The following is a 20,916-nucleotide window of genomic DNA, read 5'->3' as shown; positions in this document are numbered from 1 at the left end:
CTTTTGCTATTCAGAGTCTTTTGTGTTTCCATACAAATTGTGCAATTTTTTGTTCTAGTTCTGTGAAAAATGCCATTGGTAGTTTGACAGAGATTGCATTGACTCTGTAGATTACTTTGGGTAGTATAGTCATTTTCACAATGTTGATTCTTCCAATCCAAGAACATGGTATATCTCTCCATCTGTTTGTATCATCTTTAATTTCTTTCATCAGTGTCTTATAGTTTTCTGCATACAGCTCTTTTGTCTCCTTAGGTAGGTTTATTCCTAGATATTTTATTCTTTTTGTTGCAGTGGTAAATGGGAGTGCTTCCTTAATTTCTCTTTCAGATTTTTCATCATTAGTGTATAGGAATGCAAGAAATTTCTGTGCATTAATTTTGTATCCTGCTACTCTACGAAAATCACTGATTAGCTCTAGTAGTTTTCTGGTAGCATCTTTAGGATTCTCTATGTACAGTATCATGTCATCTGCAAACAGTGACAGTTCTTCTTTTCCGATCTGGATTCCTTCTATTTCTTTTCCTTCTCTGATTGCTGTGGCTAAAACTTCCAAAACTACGTCGAATAATAGTGGTGAGGGTGGGCAACCTTGTCTTGTTCCTGATCTTAGTGGAGATGGTTTCAGTTGTTCACCATTGAGAACAATGTTGGCTGTGGGTTTGTCATATATGGCCTTAATTATGTTGAGATAAGTTCCCTCTATGCCTACTTTCTGGAGGGCTTTTATCATAACTGGGTGTTGAATTTTGTCAAAAGCTTTTTCTGCACCTATTGAGATGATCATATGGTTTTTATCCTTCAGTTTGTTAATATGGTTTATCACATTGATTGATTTGCATATTTTGAAGAATCCTGGCATTCCTGGGATACACCCCACTTGATCATGGTGTATGATCCTTTTAATGTGCTGCTGGATTTTGTTTGCTAAAATTTTGTTGAGGATTTTTGCATTTATGTTCATCAGTGATATTGGCCTGTAGTTTTCTTTCTTTGTGACATCTTTGTCTGGTTTTGGTATCACGGTGATGGTGGTCTTGTAGAATGAGTTTGGGAGTGTTCCTTCCTCTGCTATACCTTGGAAGAGTTTGAGAAGGATAGGTGTTAGCGCTTCTCTAAATGTTTGATAGAATTCACCTGTGAATCCACCTGGTCCTGGGTTTTTGTTTGTTGGAAGATTTTTAATCAGTTTCAATTTCAGTGCTTATGATTGATCTGTTCATATTTTCTATTTCTTCCTGGTTCAGTCTCGGAAGGTTGTGCTTTTCTGAGAATTTGTCCATTTCTTCCAGATTGTCCGTTTTACTAGCAAATAGTTGCTTGTAGTAATCTCTCATGATCCTTTGTATTTTTCCAGTGTCAGTTGTTACTTCTCCTTTTTCATTTCTAATTCTGTTGATTTGAGTCTTCTCCCTTTTTTCTTGATGAGTCTGGCTAATGGTTTATCAGTTTTGTTTAACTTCTCAAAGAACCAGCTTTTAGTTTATTGATCTTTGCTATCATTTACTTCATTTCTTTTTCATTTATTTCTGATCTGATCTTTATGACTTCTTTCTTCTTGCTAACTTTGGGATTTTTTTGTTCTTCTTTCTCTAATTGCTTTAGATGTAAGGTTAGATTGCTTATTTAAGGTTTTCCCTGTTTCTTGAGGTAGGATTGTACTGCTATAAACTTCCCTCTTAGAGCTGCTTTTGCTGCATCCCATAGGTTTTCGGTTGTTGTGTTTTCACTGTCATTTGTTTCTAGGTATTTTTTAATTTCCTCTTTGACTTCTTCAGTGATCTCTTGGTTATTTAGTAGTGTATTGTTTAGCCTACATGTGTTTGTATTTTTTACAGATTTTTTTCCTGTAATTGATATCTATTCTCATAGCATTGTGGTCAGAAAAGATACTTGATATGATTTCAATTTTCTTAAATTTACCAAGGCTTGACTTGTGACCCAAGATATGATCTATCCTGAAGAATGTTCCATGAGCACTTGAGAAGAAAGTGTATTCTATTGTTTTTTGATAAAATGTCCTACAAATATCAATTAAGTCCATCTTGTTTAATGTATCATTTAAAGCTTGTGTTTCCTTATTTATTTTCATTTTGGATGATCTGTCCGTTGGTGAAAGTGGGGTGTTGAAAGTCCCCTACTATGATTGTGTTCATGTCAATTTCCCCTTTTATGGCTGTTAGCATTTGCCTTATTTACTGAGGTGCTCCTATGTCGGGTGCATAAATATTTACAATTGTTATATCTTCTTCTTGGATTGATCTCTTGATCATTATGTAGTGTCCTTCTTTGTCTCTTGTAATAGTCTTTGTTTTAAAGTCCATTTTGTCAGATATGAGAATTGCTATTCCAGTTTTCTTTTGATTTCCATTTGCATGGAATATCATTTTCCATCCCCTCACTTTCAGTCTGTATGTGTCGCTAGGTCTGAAGTGGGTCTCTCGTAGACAGCATATATACGGGTCTTGTTTTTGTATCCATTCAGCCAGTCTGTGTCTTTTGGTTGGAGCATTTAATCCATTTACATTTAAGGTAATTATCAATATGTATGTTCCTATTACCATTTTCTTAATTGTTTTGGGTTTGTTATTGTAGTTCTTTTCCTTCTCTTGTGTTTCCTGCCTAGAGAAGTTCCTTTAGCATTTGTTGTAAAGCTGGTTTGGTGATGCTGAATTCTTAGCTTTTGCTTGTCTGTAAAGGTTTTAATTTTCTGTCTAATCTGAATAAGATCCTTGCTGGGTAGAATAATCTTGGTTGTAGGTTTTTCCCTTTCATCACTTTAAATATGCCCTGCCACCCCCTTTTGGCTTGCAGCATTTCTGCTGAAAGATCAGCTGTTAATGTTATGGGGATTCCCTTGTATGTTATTTGTTGTTTTTCCCTTGCTGCTTTTAATATTTTTTCTTTGTATTTAATTTTTGATAGTTTGATTATTATGTGTCTTGGAGTGTTTCTCCTTAGATTTATCCTGTATGGAACTCTCTGCACTTCCTGGATTTGATTGACTATTTCCTTTCCCATATTAGGGAAGTTTTCAACTATAATCTCTTAAAATATTTTCTCAGTCCCTTTTTTTTTTCTCTTCTTCTGGGACCCCTATAATTCAAATATTGGTGCGTTTAATGTTGTCCCAGAGGTCTCTGAGACTGTCCTCAATTCTTTTCATTCTTTTTTCTTTATACTGGTCTGTGGTAGTTATTTCCACTATTTTATCTTCCAGGTCACTTATCCATTCTTCTGTCTCAGTTATTCTGCTATTGATTCCTTCTAGAGAATTTTTAATTTCATTTATTGGGTTGCTCATCATTGTTTGTTTGCTCCTTAGTTCTTCTAGATCCTTGTTAAACGTTTCTTGTATTTTTTCCATTCTATTTCCAAGATTTTGGATCATCTTTACTATCATTACTCTGAATTCTTTTTCAGGTAGGTTGCCTATTTCCTCTTTATTTGTTTTTTCTGGTGGGTTTTTACCTTGCTCCTTCATCTGCTGTGTATTTCTCTGTCTTCTCATTTTGCTTAACTTACTGTGTTTGGGGTCTCCTTTTCACAGGCTGCAGGTTTGTAGTTCCTGTTGTTTTTGGTGTCTGCCCCCAGTGGGTAAGGTTGGTTCAGGGGGTTGTGTAGTCTTTCTGGTGGAGGGGACTGGTGCCTGTGTTCTGGTGCATGAGGTTGCATCTTGTCTTTCTGGTGGGAAGGACCAAGACCAGTGGTGTGTTTTGGGGTGTCTGTGAACTTATTATGATTTTAGGCAGTCTCTATGCTAATGGGTGACGTTGTGTTCCTGTCTTGCTAGTTGTTTGGCATAGGGTGTCCAGCACTGTAGCTTGCTGGTTATTGAGTGGAGCTGGGTCTTAGCGTTGAGATGGAGATCTCTAGGAGAGCTTTCGTCGTTTGATATTATGTGGGGCTGCGAGGTCTCTGGTGGACCAATGTCCTGAACTCGGCGCTCCCACCTCAGAGTCTCAGGCCTGACACCCAGCCGGAGGACCAAGACCCTGTCAACCACATGGCTCAGAAGAAAAGGGAGAAAAAAAAGAGACAGAAAGAAAGAAAGAAAAATAAAATGAAGTTATTAAGATAAAAAAATTTTAAAATATTGTTAAAAATAAAAAAATTTAAAAGTAATAAAAGAAAAGAAAGAGAGAGCAACCAAACCAAAAAACTAATCCACCAGTGATAACAAGTGCTAAAAACTATACAAAAACAAACAAACAACAACAACAAAAAAACAGACAGAGAGAACCCTAGGACAAATGGTAAAAGCAAAGCTATACAGACAAAAATCACACAAAGAAGCATACACATACACACTCAGCAAAAGAGAAAAAGAAAAAAAAAGTATATATATATAAAAGGAAGAGAGCAACCAAATCAATGAAAAAATCTACCAATAAGCTCTAAATACTAAACTAAGATAAACATAAAACCAGAAACAAATTAGATGAAGAAAGCAAACCCCAAGTCTACAGTTTCTCCCAAAGTCCACTGCCTCAATTTTGGGATGATTCGTTTTCTATTCAGGTATTCCACAGATGCAGGGTATATGAAGTTGTGGAGATTTAATCTGCTGCTCCTGTGGCTGCTGGGAGAAATTTCCCTTTCTCTTCTTTGTTTGCACAGCTCCTGGGGTTCAGCTTTGGATTTGGCCCCACCTCTGCGTGTAGGTCGTCTGAGGGCATCTGTTCCCCACCCAGACAGGACAGGGTTAAAATAGCAGCTGATTAGGGGGCTCGGCTCACTCAGGCTTGGGGGAGGGAGAGGTATGGAATGTGGGGCGAGCCTGTGGCGGGAGAGGCTGGCATGACATTGTAACAGCCTGAAGCATGCCATGTGTTCTTACTCCTCCTCTGTCTTGAAGTTCCCCCACACCATTAGTATTTTGACAGTGATTGCATTGAATCTGTAGATTGCTTTGGGCAGTATGGTCATTTTAACAACGTTAATTCTTGTGTTTTTGATTTTTTTTTAATCCATTCAGCCACTATGTTTTCATTGGAGCATTAAGTCCATTTGCATTTAAAGCAAAATTATTGATATGTATATACTTATTACCATTTTGTTCATTGTTTTCTGGTTTGTTTTGGTTTTTTTTCTTTTTTCTGTTCCTCTCTTCTTTTGCTCTCTTCCCTTGTGCCTGATGACTATCTTTAGTATTATGTTTGGATTCATTTCTCTTTTTTGTTTATCCATCATAGGTATTTGGTTTGTGGGTACCATGAGGTTCATATATAACAACCTATGTACATGATTATTTACATGATAATATACATGATTATTTTAAGTTGATGATCTCTTAAGTGAGTCTGACCCAGACTCTTTTCAAATTACTGCCTCGCACTGAGACTCAGAGCATGTGAGATTTGGTGTGTGCCCTCTAAGAGCAGAGTCTCTGTTTCTCACAGCTCTCTGGCTCTCCCACACACAAGCCCCACTAGCCGTCAAAGCCAGATGTTCTGGGGGCTTGTCTTCCCAGTGCAGGACCCCTGGTCTAGGGAGCCTAATGTGAGGTTTGGACCCCTTGCTCCTTAGGTAGGACCTCTGAAAGTGTGATTATCCTCTCATTTGTGGGTTGCCTACCTGGGGATGTTGGTCTTGACAATACAGTGTCTCTACCCCTCCCACTCATCATATTTTGGTTCCTTCTTTATTTGCTTAGTTGTGGGAAATCTTTTCTGCTAGTCTTCTGGTCATTCTCATAGATAGTTGCTCTGTAAATATTTGTAATTTTGGTGTGCCTATGGAAGGAGGTGAGCTCAGGGTCTTCCTACTTCACCATCTTGGTCCTGAATCATCATTATTTTCTTAAAGCTATCCAGGTGTTTCTTTCCATAAGATGAAATATTTATTTTTACTCTGGCTTCTACATACCACCATATCAAAGTGGGTGCAAAAGAATAAAAGTAAAAAGGGAAGGTGAGGAAAATGAGAATAAATACAAACTCCAGGATGGAGGATTTTTTCTATATACTATGGCTGACCCAAAAATTGGGCTATAGATCAGACAATTGAAAAAGAAAAGCTAGTCAGTTATATTCCTCAGTGCTCATAACCTTAAAATAACCAATTTTTTTTATGAAGAAATACAAATGTTCTTACTAAGACTGAGCAAAACTTTTTGCTTGATGGTCATCATAAAGTAGACTGTGATGCAATAAACAATATCTTCTATAACATCTTTATAGAAGATGCAAAAACTAACTCTATAAAGCCATTGTTTATGATGACCCCCCAATATGGCTACAGAAAACATATATTTCCATATTTCTATAGCACTCTTTGCAGAGCTCTATTAACAATTACCCATGTATATTTAATTCTTTGCCTCATCAGATTGTAAGTCCTTCAAGAGTCATGATCATCTCTTATTTTTCTATCTCTAGCACTTAGCACAGAGTCTGGCATATCATAGCTTACAAGGTTTGTTGAAAGAATATTACAAATTTTCACTTCACTTTTATCTACTGGCATTTACCTCTAATACTATCCAACAGTGTTCCTTCAGTAGTATAAATATTTAATCCATGTTGCAAAGTGATCCTTACTAACCATTCTTCTACAGCTGCAATATCTGTTTGAAAACAAAAGGCAAACAATCAGCTATTTTTTTGTAGGTCATGTTGGTGAAATTTAAGACTATATGAACATTACCAACCACAATTACCTTTTATTTCCCAATCATTTTGATTGCATTTATATATGTTTTCCCAGCAAACATTTTGATGATAAAATAAGGAAAAAAGAATTATGAAGTTATCTTACCAACACAGCAATGAACCCAGATAATAGTATTTTAGATTATAATTTTTCTCTGAGAGCTCTTGTAGCTTGGTAAGAAGCTTCAGGTGAAGTGGTATAATATTTTTTGAAAGTAGACCATGATTAACTAAAATATTTAGTATATCAGGAATTCCCTGGTGGTCCAGTGGTTAGGACTCTGTGTTTTCACTGCCCAGGGCACAGGTTCAACCTCTGGTCAGGGAACTAAGATCCCACAAACTGCGTGGCATGGCCAAAAATAAATAAATTAAATTAAATAAATAAAATAAATAAAATAAAATAAAATAAATAGTATAAACCCTAGGGCCAACACCAAAAAAATTTTTTTAAAGAATAATAAACCAATAGTTGAGACAAAACAGAATCATAAAAAATAATTAATATGGATGAAGACAGAAAAAGAAAAGTAAAACAGAAGAGATAGAATAGAAAAAACCCTAATGGTAGATTTCAGTACAACCATACTAAAAATTGTGTTAAATGTAAACGGCCTAAAAATACTAATTAAAAGACAGATTTCCAGATTAGATGTGAAAATCAAGACTGAAAGATATGCTAACTCTAAGACACCCACTTTAAATACAAAAGCATAACTGAGTTAAAAGTTAAAGAATGGGTGGGCCTGGGGAAGCCAAGGTGATGAACTCAGCCTGGGTGCTGCAGCAGTTGTACCCATAAGTCGAGGCTAAAACCAGGGTGTGCTCATGAAGAACACACCTGACCCGAACAGCTCAGCTGCACAAGCCCTCATGTCCATCCAGGCCTCTAGGTGGATCTGTGCACCACCCTGGCGAGGATATGGATCTTCTAGTGGCTGCTTAAACAGCTGGTAAAAAAGTAGATCAAGTGCTATTTATGCTTCTTGCTGTCACTGCTCTTTATCAAGCAATTCCTGGATTGGGAGAAAGATAATGGTGTGAGAAAATATCCTATGTTTCTTCAAAAGGAGCTTCCTGCACAACTGGCCAACACAATGAGAGAAGTCAATCTTCTGATGGGTAACTTAACTGGCCTTCAGTGTGACTGGTTCAAAGTTGGTATATGCATAGTTTTCTTGAACTTCTGAAACATGAAAATAAGAGCCCTGAGAATCCACAGGTCTTGTATAACTTTCTACAAGTCTTGATAAAAATCACACATAGAGGGGGAGGAGAGAAGATGGCGGAAAAGTAAGACACGGAGATCACCTTCCTTCCCACAGATACAGTAGAAATACATCTACACGTGGAACTGCTCCTACAGAACACCCACTGAACGCTGGCAGAAAACGTCAGACCTCCCAAAAGGCAAGAAACTCCCCCCGTACTTGGGTAGGGCAAAAGAAAAAAGAAATAACAGAGACAAAAGAATAGGGACGGCACCTGCACCAGTAGGAGGGAGCTGTGAAGGAGGAAAGATTTCCACGCACTAGGAAGCCCCTTCGTGGGCAGAGACTGCGGGTGGCAGAGGGGGGAAGCTTCGGAGCCATGGAGGAGAGCGCAGCCATAGGGGTGCGGAGGGCAAAGCGGAGAGATTCCCGCACGGAGGATCAGTGCCGAGCAGCACTCACCAGCCCGAGAGGCTTGTCTGCTCCCCCGCCGGGGCGGGCGGGGCTGGGAGCTGAGGCTCGGGCTTCGGTTGGATCGCAGGGAGAGGACTGGTGTTGGCGGCGTGAACACAGCCTGAAGGGGTTAGTGCACCACAGCTAGCCGGGAGGGAGTCCGGGAAAAAGTCTGCAGCTGCCGAAGAGGCAAGAGACTTTTTCTTCCCTCTTTGTTTCCTGGTGCGCGAGGAGAGGGGATTCAGAGCGCCGCCTAAACAAACTTCAGAGACTGGCGCGAGCCGCGGCTATCAGCGCGGATCCCACAGCAACAGGGGCGCAGAGAAAAAAGCGGAGAGATTCCCGCACAGAGGCTCGGCGCCGAGCAGCACTCACCAGCCCAAGAGAGGCTTGTCTGCTCCCCCGCCGGGGCGGGCGGGGCTGGGAGCTGAGGCTCAGCTTCGGTGGGATCACAGGGAGAGGACTGGGGTTGGCGGAGTGAACACAGCCTGAAGGGGTTAGCGCACCACAGCTGGCTGGGAGGGAGACCGGGAAAAAGTCTGCAGCTGCCGGAAGAGGCAAGAGACTTTTTCTTGCCTCTTTGTTTCACGGCACGCAAGGAGAGGGGATTCAGAGCGCCGCCTAAACGAACTCCAGAGACTGGCGCGAGCCGCGGCTATCAGCGCGGACCCCAGAGACGGGCGTGAGACGCTGGGGCTGCTGCTGCCGCCTCCAAAAGTCCTGTGTGCGAGCACAGGCCACTCTCCACACCGCCCCTCCCGGGAGCCTGTGCAGCCCGCCACTGCCAGGGTCCCGTGATCCAGGGACAATTTCCCCGGGAGAACACACTGAACGCTTCAGGCTGGTGCAACGTCACGCCGGTCTCTGACGCCACAGGCTCGCCCCGCCTCCTCTGTACCCCTCCCTCCTTGCGGGCTGAGTGAGCCAGAGCCCCTGAAGCAGCTGCTCCTTTAACCCCGTCCTGTCTGGGCGGGGAACAGACGCCCTCAGGCGACCTACACGCAGAGGCGGGTCCAAATCCAAAGCTGATCTCCAGGAGCTGTGCGAACAGAGAAGAGAAGGGGAAATCTCTCCCAGCAGCCTCAGAAGCAGCGGATTAAAACTCCACAAACAACTTGATGTGCCTGCATCTGTTGAATACCTGAATAGACAACGAATCATCCCAAATTCAGGAGGTGGACTTTGGGAGCAGGATATATTAATTTTTCCCCTTTTCCTTTTTTTGTGAGTGTATATGTATATGCTTCTGGGTGAGATTTTGTCTGTATAGCTTTGCTTTATAATAGCTTTATTTTACTTCACTATATTATAGCCTCTTTCTTTGTTTCTTTCTATTTTTTCTCCCTTTTACTCTGAGCCGTGTGGATGAAAGGCTCTTGGTGCTCCAGCCAGGCATCAGGGCCGTACCTCTGAGGTGGGAGAGCCAACTTCAGGACACCGGTCCACAAGAGACCTCCCAGCTCCACGTAATACCAAACGGCAAAAATCTCTCAGAGATCTCCATCTCAACATCAAGACCCAGCTCCACTCAACGACCAGCAAGCTACAGTGCTGGACACCCTATGCCAAACAACTAGCAAGACAGGAACACAGCCCCATCCATTAGCAGAGAGGCTGCCTAAAATCATAATAAGGCCACAGACACCCCAAAACACACCACCAGACGTGGACAAGCCCACCAGAAAGACAAGATCCAGCCTCATCCACCAGAACTCAGGCACTAGTTCCCTCCACCAGGAAGCCTACACAACCCACTGAACCAACCTTAGCCACTGGGGACAGATACCAAAAACAACGGGAACTACGAACCTGCAGCCTGTGAAAAGGAGACCCCAAACACAGTAAGATAAGCAAAATGAGACGACAGAAAAACACACAGCAGATGAAGGAGCAGGGTCAAAACACGCCAGATTTAACAAATGAAGAGGAAATAGGTAGTCTACCTGAAAAAGAATTCAGAATAATGATAGTAAGGATGATCCAAAATCTTGGAAATAGAATAGACAAAATGCAAGAAACATTTAACAAGGACGTAGAAGAACTAAAGAGGAACCAAGCAATGATGAAAAACACAATAAATGAAATTAAAAATACTCTAGATGGGATCAATAGCAGAATAACTGAGGCAGAAGAAAGGATAAGTGACCTGGAAGATAAAATGGTGGAAATAACTACTGCAGAGCAGGATAAAGAAAAAAGAATGAAAAGAACTGAGGACAGTCTCAGAGACCTCTGGGACAACATTAAACGCACCAACATTCTAATTATAGGGGTCCCAGAAGAAGAAGAGAAAAAGAAAGGGACTGAGAAAATATTTGAAGAAATTATAGTTGAAAACTTCCCTAATATCGGAAAGGAAATAGTTAATCAAGTCCTGGAAGCACAGAGAGTCCCATACAGGATAAACCCAAGGAGAAACACGCCAAGACACATATTAATCAAACTGTCAAAAATTAAATATAAGGAAAACATATTAAAGGCAGCAAGGGAAAAACAACAAATAACACACAAGGGAATCCCCATAAGGTTAACATCTGATCTTTCAGCAGAAACTCTGCAAGCCAGAAGGGAGTGGCAGGATATACTTAAAGTGATGAAGGAGAAAAACCTACAACCAAGATTACTCTACCCAGCAAGGATCTCATTCAGATGTGATGGAGAAACTAAAACCTTTACAGACAAGCAAAAGCTGAGAGAGTTCAGCACCACCAAACCAGCTTTACAACAAATGCTAAAGGAACTTCTCTAGGCAAGAAACACAAGAGAAGGAAAACACCTACAATAACAAACCCAAAACGTTTAAGAAAATGGGAATAGGAACATACATATTGATAATTACCTTGAATGTAAATGGATTAAATGCTCCCACCAAAAGACACAGGCTGGCTGAATGGATACAAAAACAAGACCCATATATATGCTGTCTACAAGAGACCCACTTCAGACCTAGAGACACATACAGACTGAAAGTGAGGGGATGGAAAAAGATATTCCATGCAAATGGAAATCAAAAGAAAGCTGGAGTAGCAATTGTCATATCAGACAAAATAGACTTTAAAATAAAGACTATTACAAGAGACAAAGAAGGACACTATATAATGATCAAGGGATCGATCCAAGAGGAAGGTATAACAATTGTAAATATTTATGCACCCAACATAGGAGCACCTCAATACGTAAGGCAAATACTAACAGCCATAAAACGGGAAATCGACAGCAACACAATCATAGTAGGGGACTTTAACACCCCACTTTCACCAATGGACAGATCATCCAAAATGAAAATAAATAAGGAAACACAAGCTTTAAATGATACATTAAACAAGATGGACTTAATTGATATTTATAGGACATTCCACCCAAAAACAACAGAATACACATTTTTCTCAAGTGCTCATGGAACATTCTCCAGGATAGATCATATCTTGGGTCACAAATCAAGCCTTGGTAAATTTAAGAAAATTGATATCGTATCAAGTATCTTTTCCGACCACAACGCTATGAGACTAGATATCAATTACAGGAAAAGATCTGTAAAAAATACAAACACATGGAGGCTACACAATACACTACTTAATAACGAAGTGGTCACTGAAGAAATCAAAGGGGAAATCAAAAAATACCTAGAAACAAATGACAATGGAGATACGACGACCCAAAACCTATGGGACGCAGCAAAAGCAGTGCTAAGAGGGAAGTTTATAGCAATACAAGCCTACCTCAAGAAACAGGAAACATCTCGAATAAACAACCTGACCTTGCACCTAAAGCAATTAGAGAAAGAAGAACAAAAAAACCCCAAAGCCAGCAGAAGGAAAGAAATCATAAAGATTAGGTCAGAAATAAATGAAAAAGAAATGAAGGAAACAATAGCAAAAATCAATGAAACTAAGAGCTGGTTCTTTGAGAAGATAAACAAAATTGATAAACCATTAGCCAGACTCATCAAGAGAAAAAGGGAGAAGACTCAAATCAATAGAATTAGAAATGAAAAAGGAGAAGTAACCACTGACACTGCAGAAATACAAAAGATCATGAGAGATTACTACAAGCAACTCTATGCCAATAAAATGGACAACCTGGAAGAAATGGACAGATTCTTAGAAATGCACAAACTGCCGAGACTGAACCAGGAAGAAATAGAAAATATGAACAGACCAATCACAAGCACTGAAATTGAAACTGTGATTAAAAACCTTCCAACAAACAAAAGCCCAGGACCAGATGGCTTCACAGGCGAATTCTATCAAACATTTAGAGAAGAGCTAACACCTATCCTTCTCAAACTCTTCCAAAATATTGCAGAGGGAGGAACACTCCCAAACTCATTCTACGAGGCCACCATCACCCTGATACCAAAACCAGACAAAGATGTCACAAAGAAAGAAAACTACAGGCCAATATCACTGATGAACATAGATGCAAAAATCCTCAACAAAATACTAGCAAACAGAATCCAACAGCACATTAAAAGGATCATACACCATGATCAAGTGGGGTTTATCCCAGGAATGCAAGGATTCTTCAACATACGCAAATCAATCAATGTGATACACCATATTAACAAATTGAAGGAGAAAAACCATATGATCATCTCAGTAGATGCAGAGAAAGCTTTTGACAAAATTCAACACCCATTTATGATAAAAGCCCTGCAGAAAGTAGGCATAGAGGGAACTTATCTCAACATAATAAAGGCCATATATGACAAACCCACAGCCAACATTGTCCTCAATGGTGAAAAACTGAAACCATTTCCACTAAGATCAGGAACAAGACAAGGTTGCCCACTCTCACCACTATTATTCAACATAGTTTTGGAAGTGTTAGCCACAGCAATCAGAGAAGACAAAGAAATAAAAGGAATCCAAATCGGAAGAGAAGAAGTAAAGCTGTCACTATTTGCAGATGATATGATACTATACATAGAGAATCCTAAAGATGCTACCAGAAAACTCCTAGAGCTAATCAATGAATTTGGTAAAGTAGCAGGATACAAAATTAATGCACAGAAATCTCTTGCATTTCTATACACTAATGACGAAAAATCTGAAAGTGAAATTAAGAAAACACTCCCATTTACCATTGCAACAAAAAGAATAAAATATCTAGGAATAAACCTACCTAAGGAGACAAAAGACCTGTATGCAGAAAATTATAAGACACTGATGAAAGAAATTAAAGATGATACAAATAGATGGAGAGATATACCATGTTCCTGGATTGGAAGAATCAACATTGTGAAAATGACTATACTACCCAAAGCAATCTTCAGATTCAGTGCAATCCCTATCAAACTACCACTGGCATTTTTCACAGAACTAGAAGAAAAAATTTCACAATTTGTATGGAAACACAAAAGACCCCGAATAGCCAAAGCAATCTTGAGAACGAAAAATGGAGCTGGGGGAATCAGGCTCCCTGACTTCAGACTATATTACAAAGCTTCAGTAATCAAGACAGTTTGGTACTGGCACAAAAACAGAAATATAGATCAATGGAACAGGATAGAAAGCCCAGAGATAAACCCACACACATATGGTCACCTTATCTTTGATAAAGGAGGCAAGCATATACAGTGGAGAAAAGACAGCCTCTTCAATAAGTGGTGCTGGGAAAATTGGACAGGTACATGTAAAAGTATGAAATTAGAACACTCCCTGACACCATGCACAAAAATAAACTCAAAATGGATTAAAGACCTAAGTGTAAGGCCAGACACTATCAAACTCTTAGAGGAAAACATAGGCAGAACACTCTATGACATACATCACAGCAAGATTCTTTTTGACCCAGCTCCCAGAGAAATGGAAATAAGAACACAAATAAACAAATGGGACCTAATGAAACTTAAAAGCTTTTGCACAGCAAAGGAAACCATAAACAAGACCAAAAGACAACCATCAGAATGGAAGAAAATATTTGCAAATGAAGCAACTGACAAAGGATTAATCTCCAAGATTTACAAGCAGCTCATGCAGCTCAATAACAAAAAAACGAACAACCCAATCCAAAAATGGGCAGAAGACCTAAATAGACATTTCTCCAAAGAAGATATACAGATGGCCTACAGACACATGAAAGAATGCTCAACATCATTAATCATTAGAGAAATGCAAATCAAAACTACAATGAGATATCATCTCACACCGGTCAGAATGGCCATCATCAAAAAATCTAGAAACAATAAATGCTGGAGAGGGTGTGGAGGAAAGGGAACACTCTTGCACTGTTGGTGGGAATGTAAATTGATACAGCCACTATGGAGAACAGTATGGAGGTTCCTTAAAAAACTACAAATAGAACTACCATACGACCCAGCAATCCCACTACTGGGCATATACCCTGAGAAAACCATAGGTCAAAAAGAGTCATGTATCAAAATGTTCATTGCAGCTCTATTTACAATAGCCAGGACATGGAAGCAACCTAAATGTCCATCGACAGATGAATGGATAAAGATGTGGCACATATATACAATGGAATATTACTCAGCCATAAAAAGAAATGAAATGGAGGTATTTGTAATGAGGTGGATGGAGTTAGAGTCTGTCATACAGAGTGAAGTAAGTCAGAAAGAGAAAAACAAATACAGTATGCTAACACATATATACGGAATCTAAGGAAAAAAAAAAAAAAAGGCCATGAAGAACCTAGTGGCAAGACGGGAATAAAGACACAGACCTACTAGAGAATGGACTTGAGGATATGGGGAGGGGGTGGGGTGAGATGTGACAGGGTAAGAGAGTGTCATGGACATATATACACTACCAAATGTAAAATAGATAGCTAGTGGGAAGCAGCCGCATAGCACAGGGAGATCAGCTCGGTGCTTTGTGACCGCCTAGAGGGGTGGGATGGGGAGGGTGGGAGGGAGGGAGATGCAAGAGGGAAGAGAAATGGGAACATATTGTATATGTATAACTGATTCACTTTGTTATAAAGCAGAAGCTAACACACCATTGTAAGGCAATTATACTTCAATAAAGATGTTTAAAAAAAAATCACAAATAGAAACAACAATGTGGTTCCTATAATGGTACATGGAGTGATTGAATATAAGGGAAAGTATGGGTTTCATCAGCAGTAATAGCCAGTATTTTCTGGATTGGTTTTATACCAACTGTATCTCTTTCCGCATGCATATTAACCAGCACACACTTCTGTTTGGTGGTGATACTAATCCTGCTCATCCTAAACACACAGGAAATATTAATCCCACCTGTAATGTGGCTCATACAGTGAAAGATGTATATGAGCAGCCAAGAGACTGTGTGAACAGTGTCAACTGGTAGACCCACAGCTGGAAGTTGAAGAGGTCAATGCCAAAGCTCCAGGCAAACCTATTCAGGTAGTTTATGTGACCTCATATCTGTTTCATATGCTATTTAACAACTCAGTGAGAACAACAATAGAACTGCACCAAGAGTTACAGAAAAGAGGGCTATCTGGCTGTTAAAACCTTTGTTACTTTGGGTTAAGAAGACACATCCATTAGATCAGTGACTAAGGTGATGGTACCTATTCTGAAAAATAGCACCATAGTTATTCCACTGATCGAATGTTTATTTTCTCTATATCAGCTGGACATTTTCCATGGAGTCCTTCCTACAGCTACTCCTGTTCTTCCATTAAACTAGTAACTTGAGTAATTTTTCATTGTACCTTGCTGCAGTGTGGTTAGTGCCTGACATAGAAGAGTGCAGTCTCCCTATGGTTCTTGTAGCCTCATACCCTCCATCTCATTATTATAGAGTTGAGTGTCCACAGTCTCTTCAGGATTCTGAACTTCTTCCCCATTCCAGACACAGCAGATACCTACTGTTGCTCTTTGTGACCAAGTATCATGCTTATCTCAGACTACAAATTAGGGCCCAAGGTATTTGGAAGTTAAAGACATCAGTTGAATCTACCTTGATAAGTCAGTATGCCAAGGTCCTTCCTCCCTTATATGCATCTCTCCTCCAATCTCTGGTTTAGATTTATGCCTTCCTCCCCCATTGTGAGGCATCTGTACTTTTGTGTTAGATCACACTCATTGATGCACTGATTTTACTTTAAAATTCACTTGTGTACTTCTATTCTGTTGATTAATGTGTTCTAAAAGTTGTCTTGGGGAAAAAAGGTAAAAGAATGAAAAAATATATCTTATGCAAATACTAATCAAAAGAAAGGTGTAATGGCTATATCAGTATCTGACAAAGGAGACTTCAGATCAAGGTAATATCAAGAATAAAGAGGAAAAATACATATGATAAAGGGATCAATTCACTGAAAAGGTATGACAGCCCTAAATGTGCACATGCCTAACAGAGCTTCCAAATACATGAATCAAAAGCTGATAAAACTGGGGATTTCCCTGGCAGTCTAGTGGTTAGGATTCCGGGCTTTCACTGCAGTGGCCCAGGTTCAATACCTGGTCTGGGAAATGAGATCCCACAAGCTGTGCAGCATGGCCAAAAAAAAAAAAAAAAAAACCTAATAAAACTAAAAGGAGAAATAAACAAATCAACAATTATAGTTGGATATTTCAACACTCCTCTCTAAGTAACTGAGTAGTGAGTGAGGATATAGAAAAGCTGAATAACACTATCAACCAACTGACCCAATCAACACTTATAGAGCACTCCAGTGAAAAACAGCAAAGTAAGTATTTTTTTCAAGTGCACAGGGAAGATTCACCAAACAGGCCATAAAAACCATCTCAACAAATGATCATACAAAATATGTTCTCAGAACATAATAGAATTAATCTAGAAAAATCAGTAACAGAAAGATATCTGGAAAATTCCCAGATATATGGACATTTTACAACACACTTCTAAATAACCACAGGTCAAAGAGAAAGTGGCATGGGGAATTAGAAAATATTCTGAAAGAAAATGAAAACACATAAAAATTTATGAGATGCAGATAAAGCAGTGCTAAAGAGAAATATATAGTAGTAAAATATTTATGTTAAAAAAGATCTCAAATCAATTATCTGAAGCAGGGATTAAAAGATAGTACTGCCTTATAAAGTGTCAAATAGTAAATATTTGGGGTTTTGTGGGCCATATGGTCTCTGTCTCAACACTTCAACTCTGCCATGGTAGCCAACAAGCAGCTATAGAAAACATAAATAAATGAGCACAGCTGTGTTCCAATAAAACTTATTTACAAAAACAGGCAGCAGACCAAATTTGGTCTGCAAACTGTAGTTTGCCACCCCCTGATCTAAAGGTCCCCAACTTAAGAAACTAGAAAAAAAGGAGCAAATGAATCCCAAAGGAAGTAGAAGGATGAAACAGTGAAATCAACGAAATGAAGAACAGAAAAACGATAGTCACAATCAATGAAATCTAAAGATGCTTCTTTGAAAGGATCAATAATGTTGATGAACTTCCGCCAGATGAATCAAGAAGGAAATAAAGATGCAAATATCAATAACTAATATTAGAGATGAAATAGGGCACATCACTATAGACCCTTTAAGGTTAATAAAAGAATGTCACAAAAACGCTTTAGTTACAAATTCAACAATTTAGATGAAATGGACAAGTTCCTTGAAAGATACAAACTGCCGAAACTCACTTCAGAAAAAACAGAAAACTTGAATATTCCCATATCTATTAAGGAAACTGAATTTGTAGTTAAAATCCTTCCCACAAAGAATACTCCACGCCCAGAAAACTCCACTGGTGAATCCCACCAAACATTTAGTGAAAAAAATGCTATCAATTCTACAAAAATTCTTCCATAATATAGGAGGGAACTCTTCTCAACTCATATTTATTTATGTATTTCCCTTTCTAGAAGTGAGCTTTATTTCAAAGCAATTTAGATCTAAAAGCCTACATACTTACTTTGTCCTCTGACCAGGTTTACCTACCAGTCAGGATTTCAAAAACCACAAGCAAATCAAACACCTGTGAGATTCTGGGCAGTGCCCACCTTCCTTTCATTTTGGCAATTAAACCAGGACTCCCTTTGAAAGAAGCTTCTGTGCAAAACGCCGTATTTCCTAGAATGAGGCTCATTGTTTTTCCACCTTGAATTCACCCACTTAAAAAGGAGACCCAGAAACCCAAGCTTTTAGAACTCAGTCCCAGTATCACCACATAAATCACTTTCATTCTAGCAATTGTACAATTAATAGCCCCAAAATTTCCCTTATTTAACAGAGGGCTTCAAGGCAAGGCACAATTTCTCATAACACCCCTGTCTGCATCTGCCAACTGTTTTCCGTGGGAATCAGCAATACTTCACTCTTAAAGTCCTGGAGACGACCCCACCTGGCAATCAGAGCCGGATCCCACCGGGGAGGAATGTAGACAAAGGGCTCCTTGCTGGTCCCAGCACTGCTGTCAGACCCAGAAACAATGAACTTGCTCCGTACTCATAAACACTGTCCAATAAAAAGGCTACCATAAAACTCAGAAGCTAAATTTTCTGCTCAGATTCCTGGATAAAAACGATTTTTAAAAATCTGTGTAATTCAGACCAAAAGATGATTATTTAAAAGAAAATCAAGAAATAGAAACAACTTTCTAGTAAAAGCTTGTTGGAAGACGGATTCCAATACGATAAAAACGATCTAGATAAGTCCTTTTGTCTATGGGGAATGCAGTGTTATCAGCCCCTTACACAAGCCCTCCTGATACTCCTTATAGACAGCATTTCAGTTCAGAAGTCAAAGTGGAAATACCTTTGAAAGGAAAACAGTGATGTGGCTGGAAAACCACGTGCATCTTGGCAAACGTTTTCCTACCCACCATGAGCCTGGGTTTTCTGATAAGGTCACTGGCTTGGCTTTCCTGTCAAAAACATTCTTGAAGTCATAGGGAACAGAGGAATGGAGACTTGGTGTCTGAGCGCGTGTCTTCCGGGTTCCATATCTGGGGCTCAAGAGCCAACAGCAGGATCCTGTGGGACTCATGGAAGGTTCCCCAGGGTGATGAAGATTCTAAAGTTTCTTAAGCTCAGTATGAAATCAAGTCTGGTATCACCTGTGCTGGGCTCCCTCAACTCCTGCCCAAAGCCCTGTGCGCCCTTGGTTTTCAGCTTAAAGCTGAGCACCGCCCCCAGCGTTCATCATCAGCAACAGCTGAGCAATTCATTTGATAAAGACAGCATTACCAGATACCGAAACGAGATAAAGATATTACAAGAAAATAAAACTCCAGACTGATAACCCCAAGAACCCACTAGCCAAATGAGTCCAGCAATACACAAAAAGGATAATGCATCGTAACTAAGAGTTGTTTATCCTAGGATTGCAAGGCTGGTTGAGAATTCAAAAACGAATCAATGGAATTCTTCATATAATGGGATGAAAGAAGAAAATCCTTATAATCATCTCAATAGACGCAGAAAGAGCATTTAACAGAATTCAACACCAATTCTTGAACTCAGCAAACTAGGAATAGAAGGGAACTTCCTTAACCCGATAAAGGGCATCTGCAAAATACCTACAGATAACATCATACTTAATGAGGAAAGGCTGAATATTCTCTCCCTAAAGTTGGAAACAAGGCAGAGATGTCCTCTCTCACCATTCCTATTAAACATTGTACTGGAGATCCCACCGGCACAATAAGGCAAAGATAAACAAGTAGGTAAGTACGTAAGTAAAGACATATATAAATAAATAAAATGAATCATATTAGAATGGAAGAAATATATAAAATTATCTCTATTTCTAGATGGATGTTTATCCATGTAGAAAATCCCAAAGAATATACAAAAGACTATTAGAACTAATAAGTGAATTTAACAAAGTTGAAAGATACAAAGTCAATCTACAAAAATCAATTACATATTTACATATTATTAATGAACAATTGGAAATTAAAATATTAAAAATAACCATTTAAAGTAATACCAAACCCATGAAATACTTAGATATAAATTTCTTAAAGTATATGCAAGATCTCTATGCTGAAAACGACAAAACCCTGATGAAATAACTCAGAGGAGATGTAAATAAATGGAGAGATATACTGTGTCCATGGATTGGAAAACTCAATATTGTTAAGACGTCAATTCCCCCTAAACTAATCTATAGATTCAATGCAATTCTAATTGAGATAAAAAAAATCACAGCAGAATTTTTTGTAGAACTAAACAAATTGATTGTAAAATTTACATGGAGAGACAAAAGAACTAAAAGAACAAAAGAAAAAGATCAAAGTTGAAGGGTTAATATTACTCATTATAAGCTTATTATTTATAAAGCTAAAGTAATCAAGTGTGGTATTGGTAAAGGATAGAGAGCCCAGAAATAGCAACTCACTGGACACAAGATAGCTTTTACAACAAAGGTGGTGGAATAATTGGATATCCATATTTCCCCCAAATTACCCTCAGTCCATATAATGTATAAAAACTAACTTAAATTCAGTCATAGACCTAAATACAAAACCTAGAACCATAAACTTCTAGAAGTAAATATAGGTGAACCTTTTTGTGGGTTAGGCAAAGATTTCTTAGATATGATGCCAAAAGTACAATCCATAAAATAAAAAACTGATAAATTAGACTTCATCAAAATTAAAAACTCTGATCTACAAAGGACATTCTTAAGACATTAAAAATACAAGCCACAGACTGAGAGAAAA

General features: G+C 38.9%; 1 protein-coding gene across 1 annotated transcript in view; it reads right to left on the bottom strand.

Moving 5' to 3' along the window:
- Positions 1 to 20,916, bottom strand: part of CATSPERB (cation channel sperm associated auxiliary subunit beta) — a 170,760-nt gene that overhangs the window by 112,378 nt on the left and 37,466 nt on the right. Inside the window, exon 6 of the mRNA XM_082451224.1 lies at positions 6,473 to 6,568. Within this exon, the coding sequence (XP_082307350.1) occupies positions 6,473 to 6,568 (96 nt within the window). The remainder of the gene's footprint in view (positions 1 to 6,472; positions 6,569 to 20,916) is intronic.

The sequence above is a fragment of the Balaenoptera physalus genome (assembly GCF_965194825.1).
Source record: "Balaenoptera physalus genome assembly, chromosome: 2".
In the NCBI taxonomy this organism is placed as follows: domain Eukaryota; kingdom Metazoa; phylum Chordata; class Mammalia; order Artiodactyla; family Balaenopteridae; genus Balaenoptera; species Balaenoptera physalus.
Note: the sequence above shows the minus strand (reverse complement) of the source record. Positions and strands in the feature narration are given on the sequence as shown.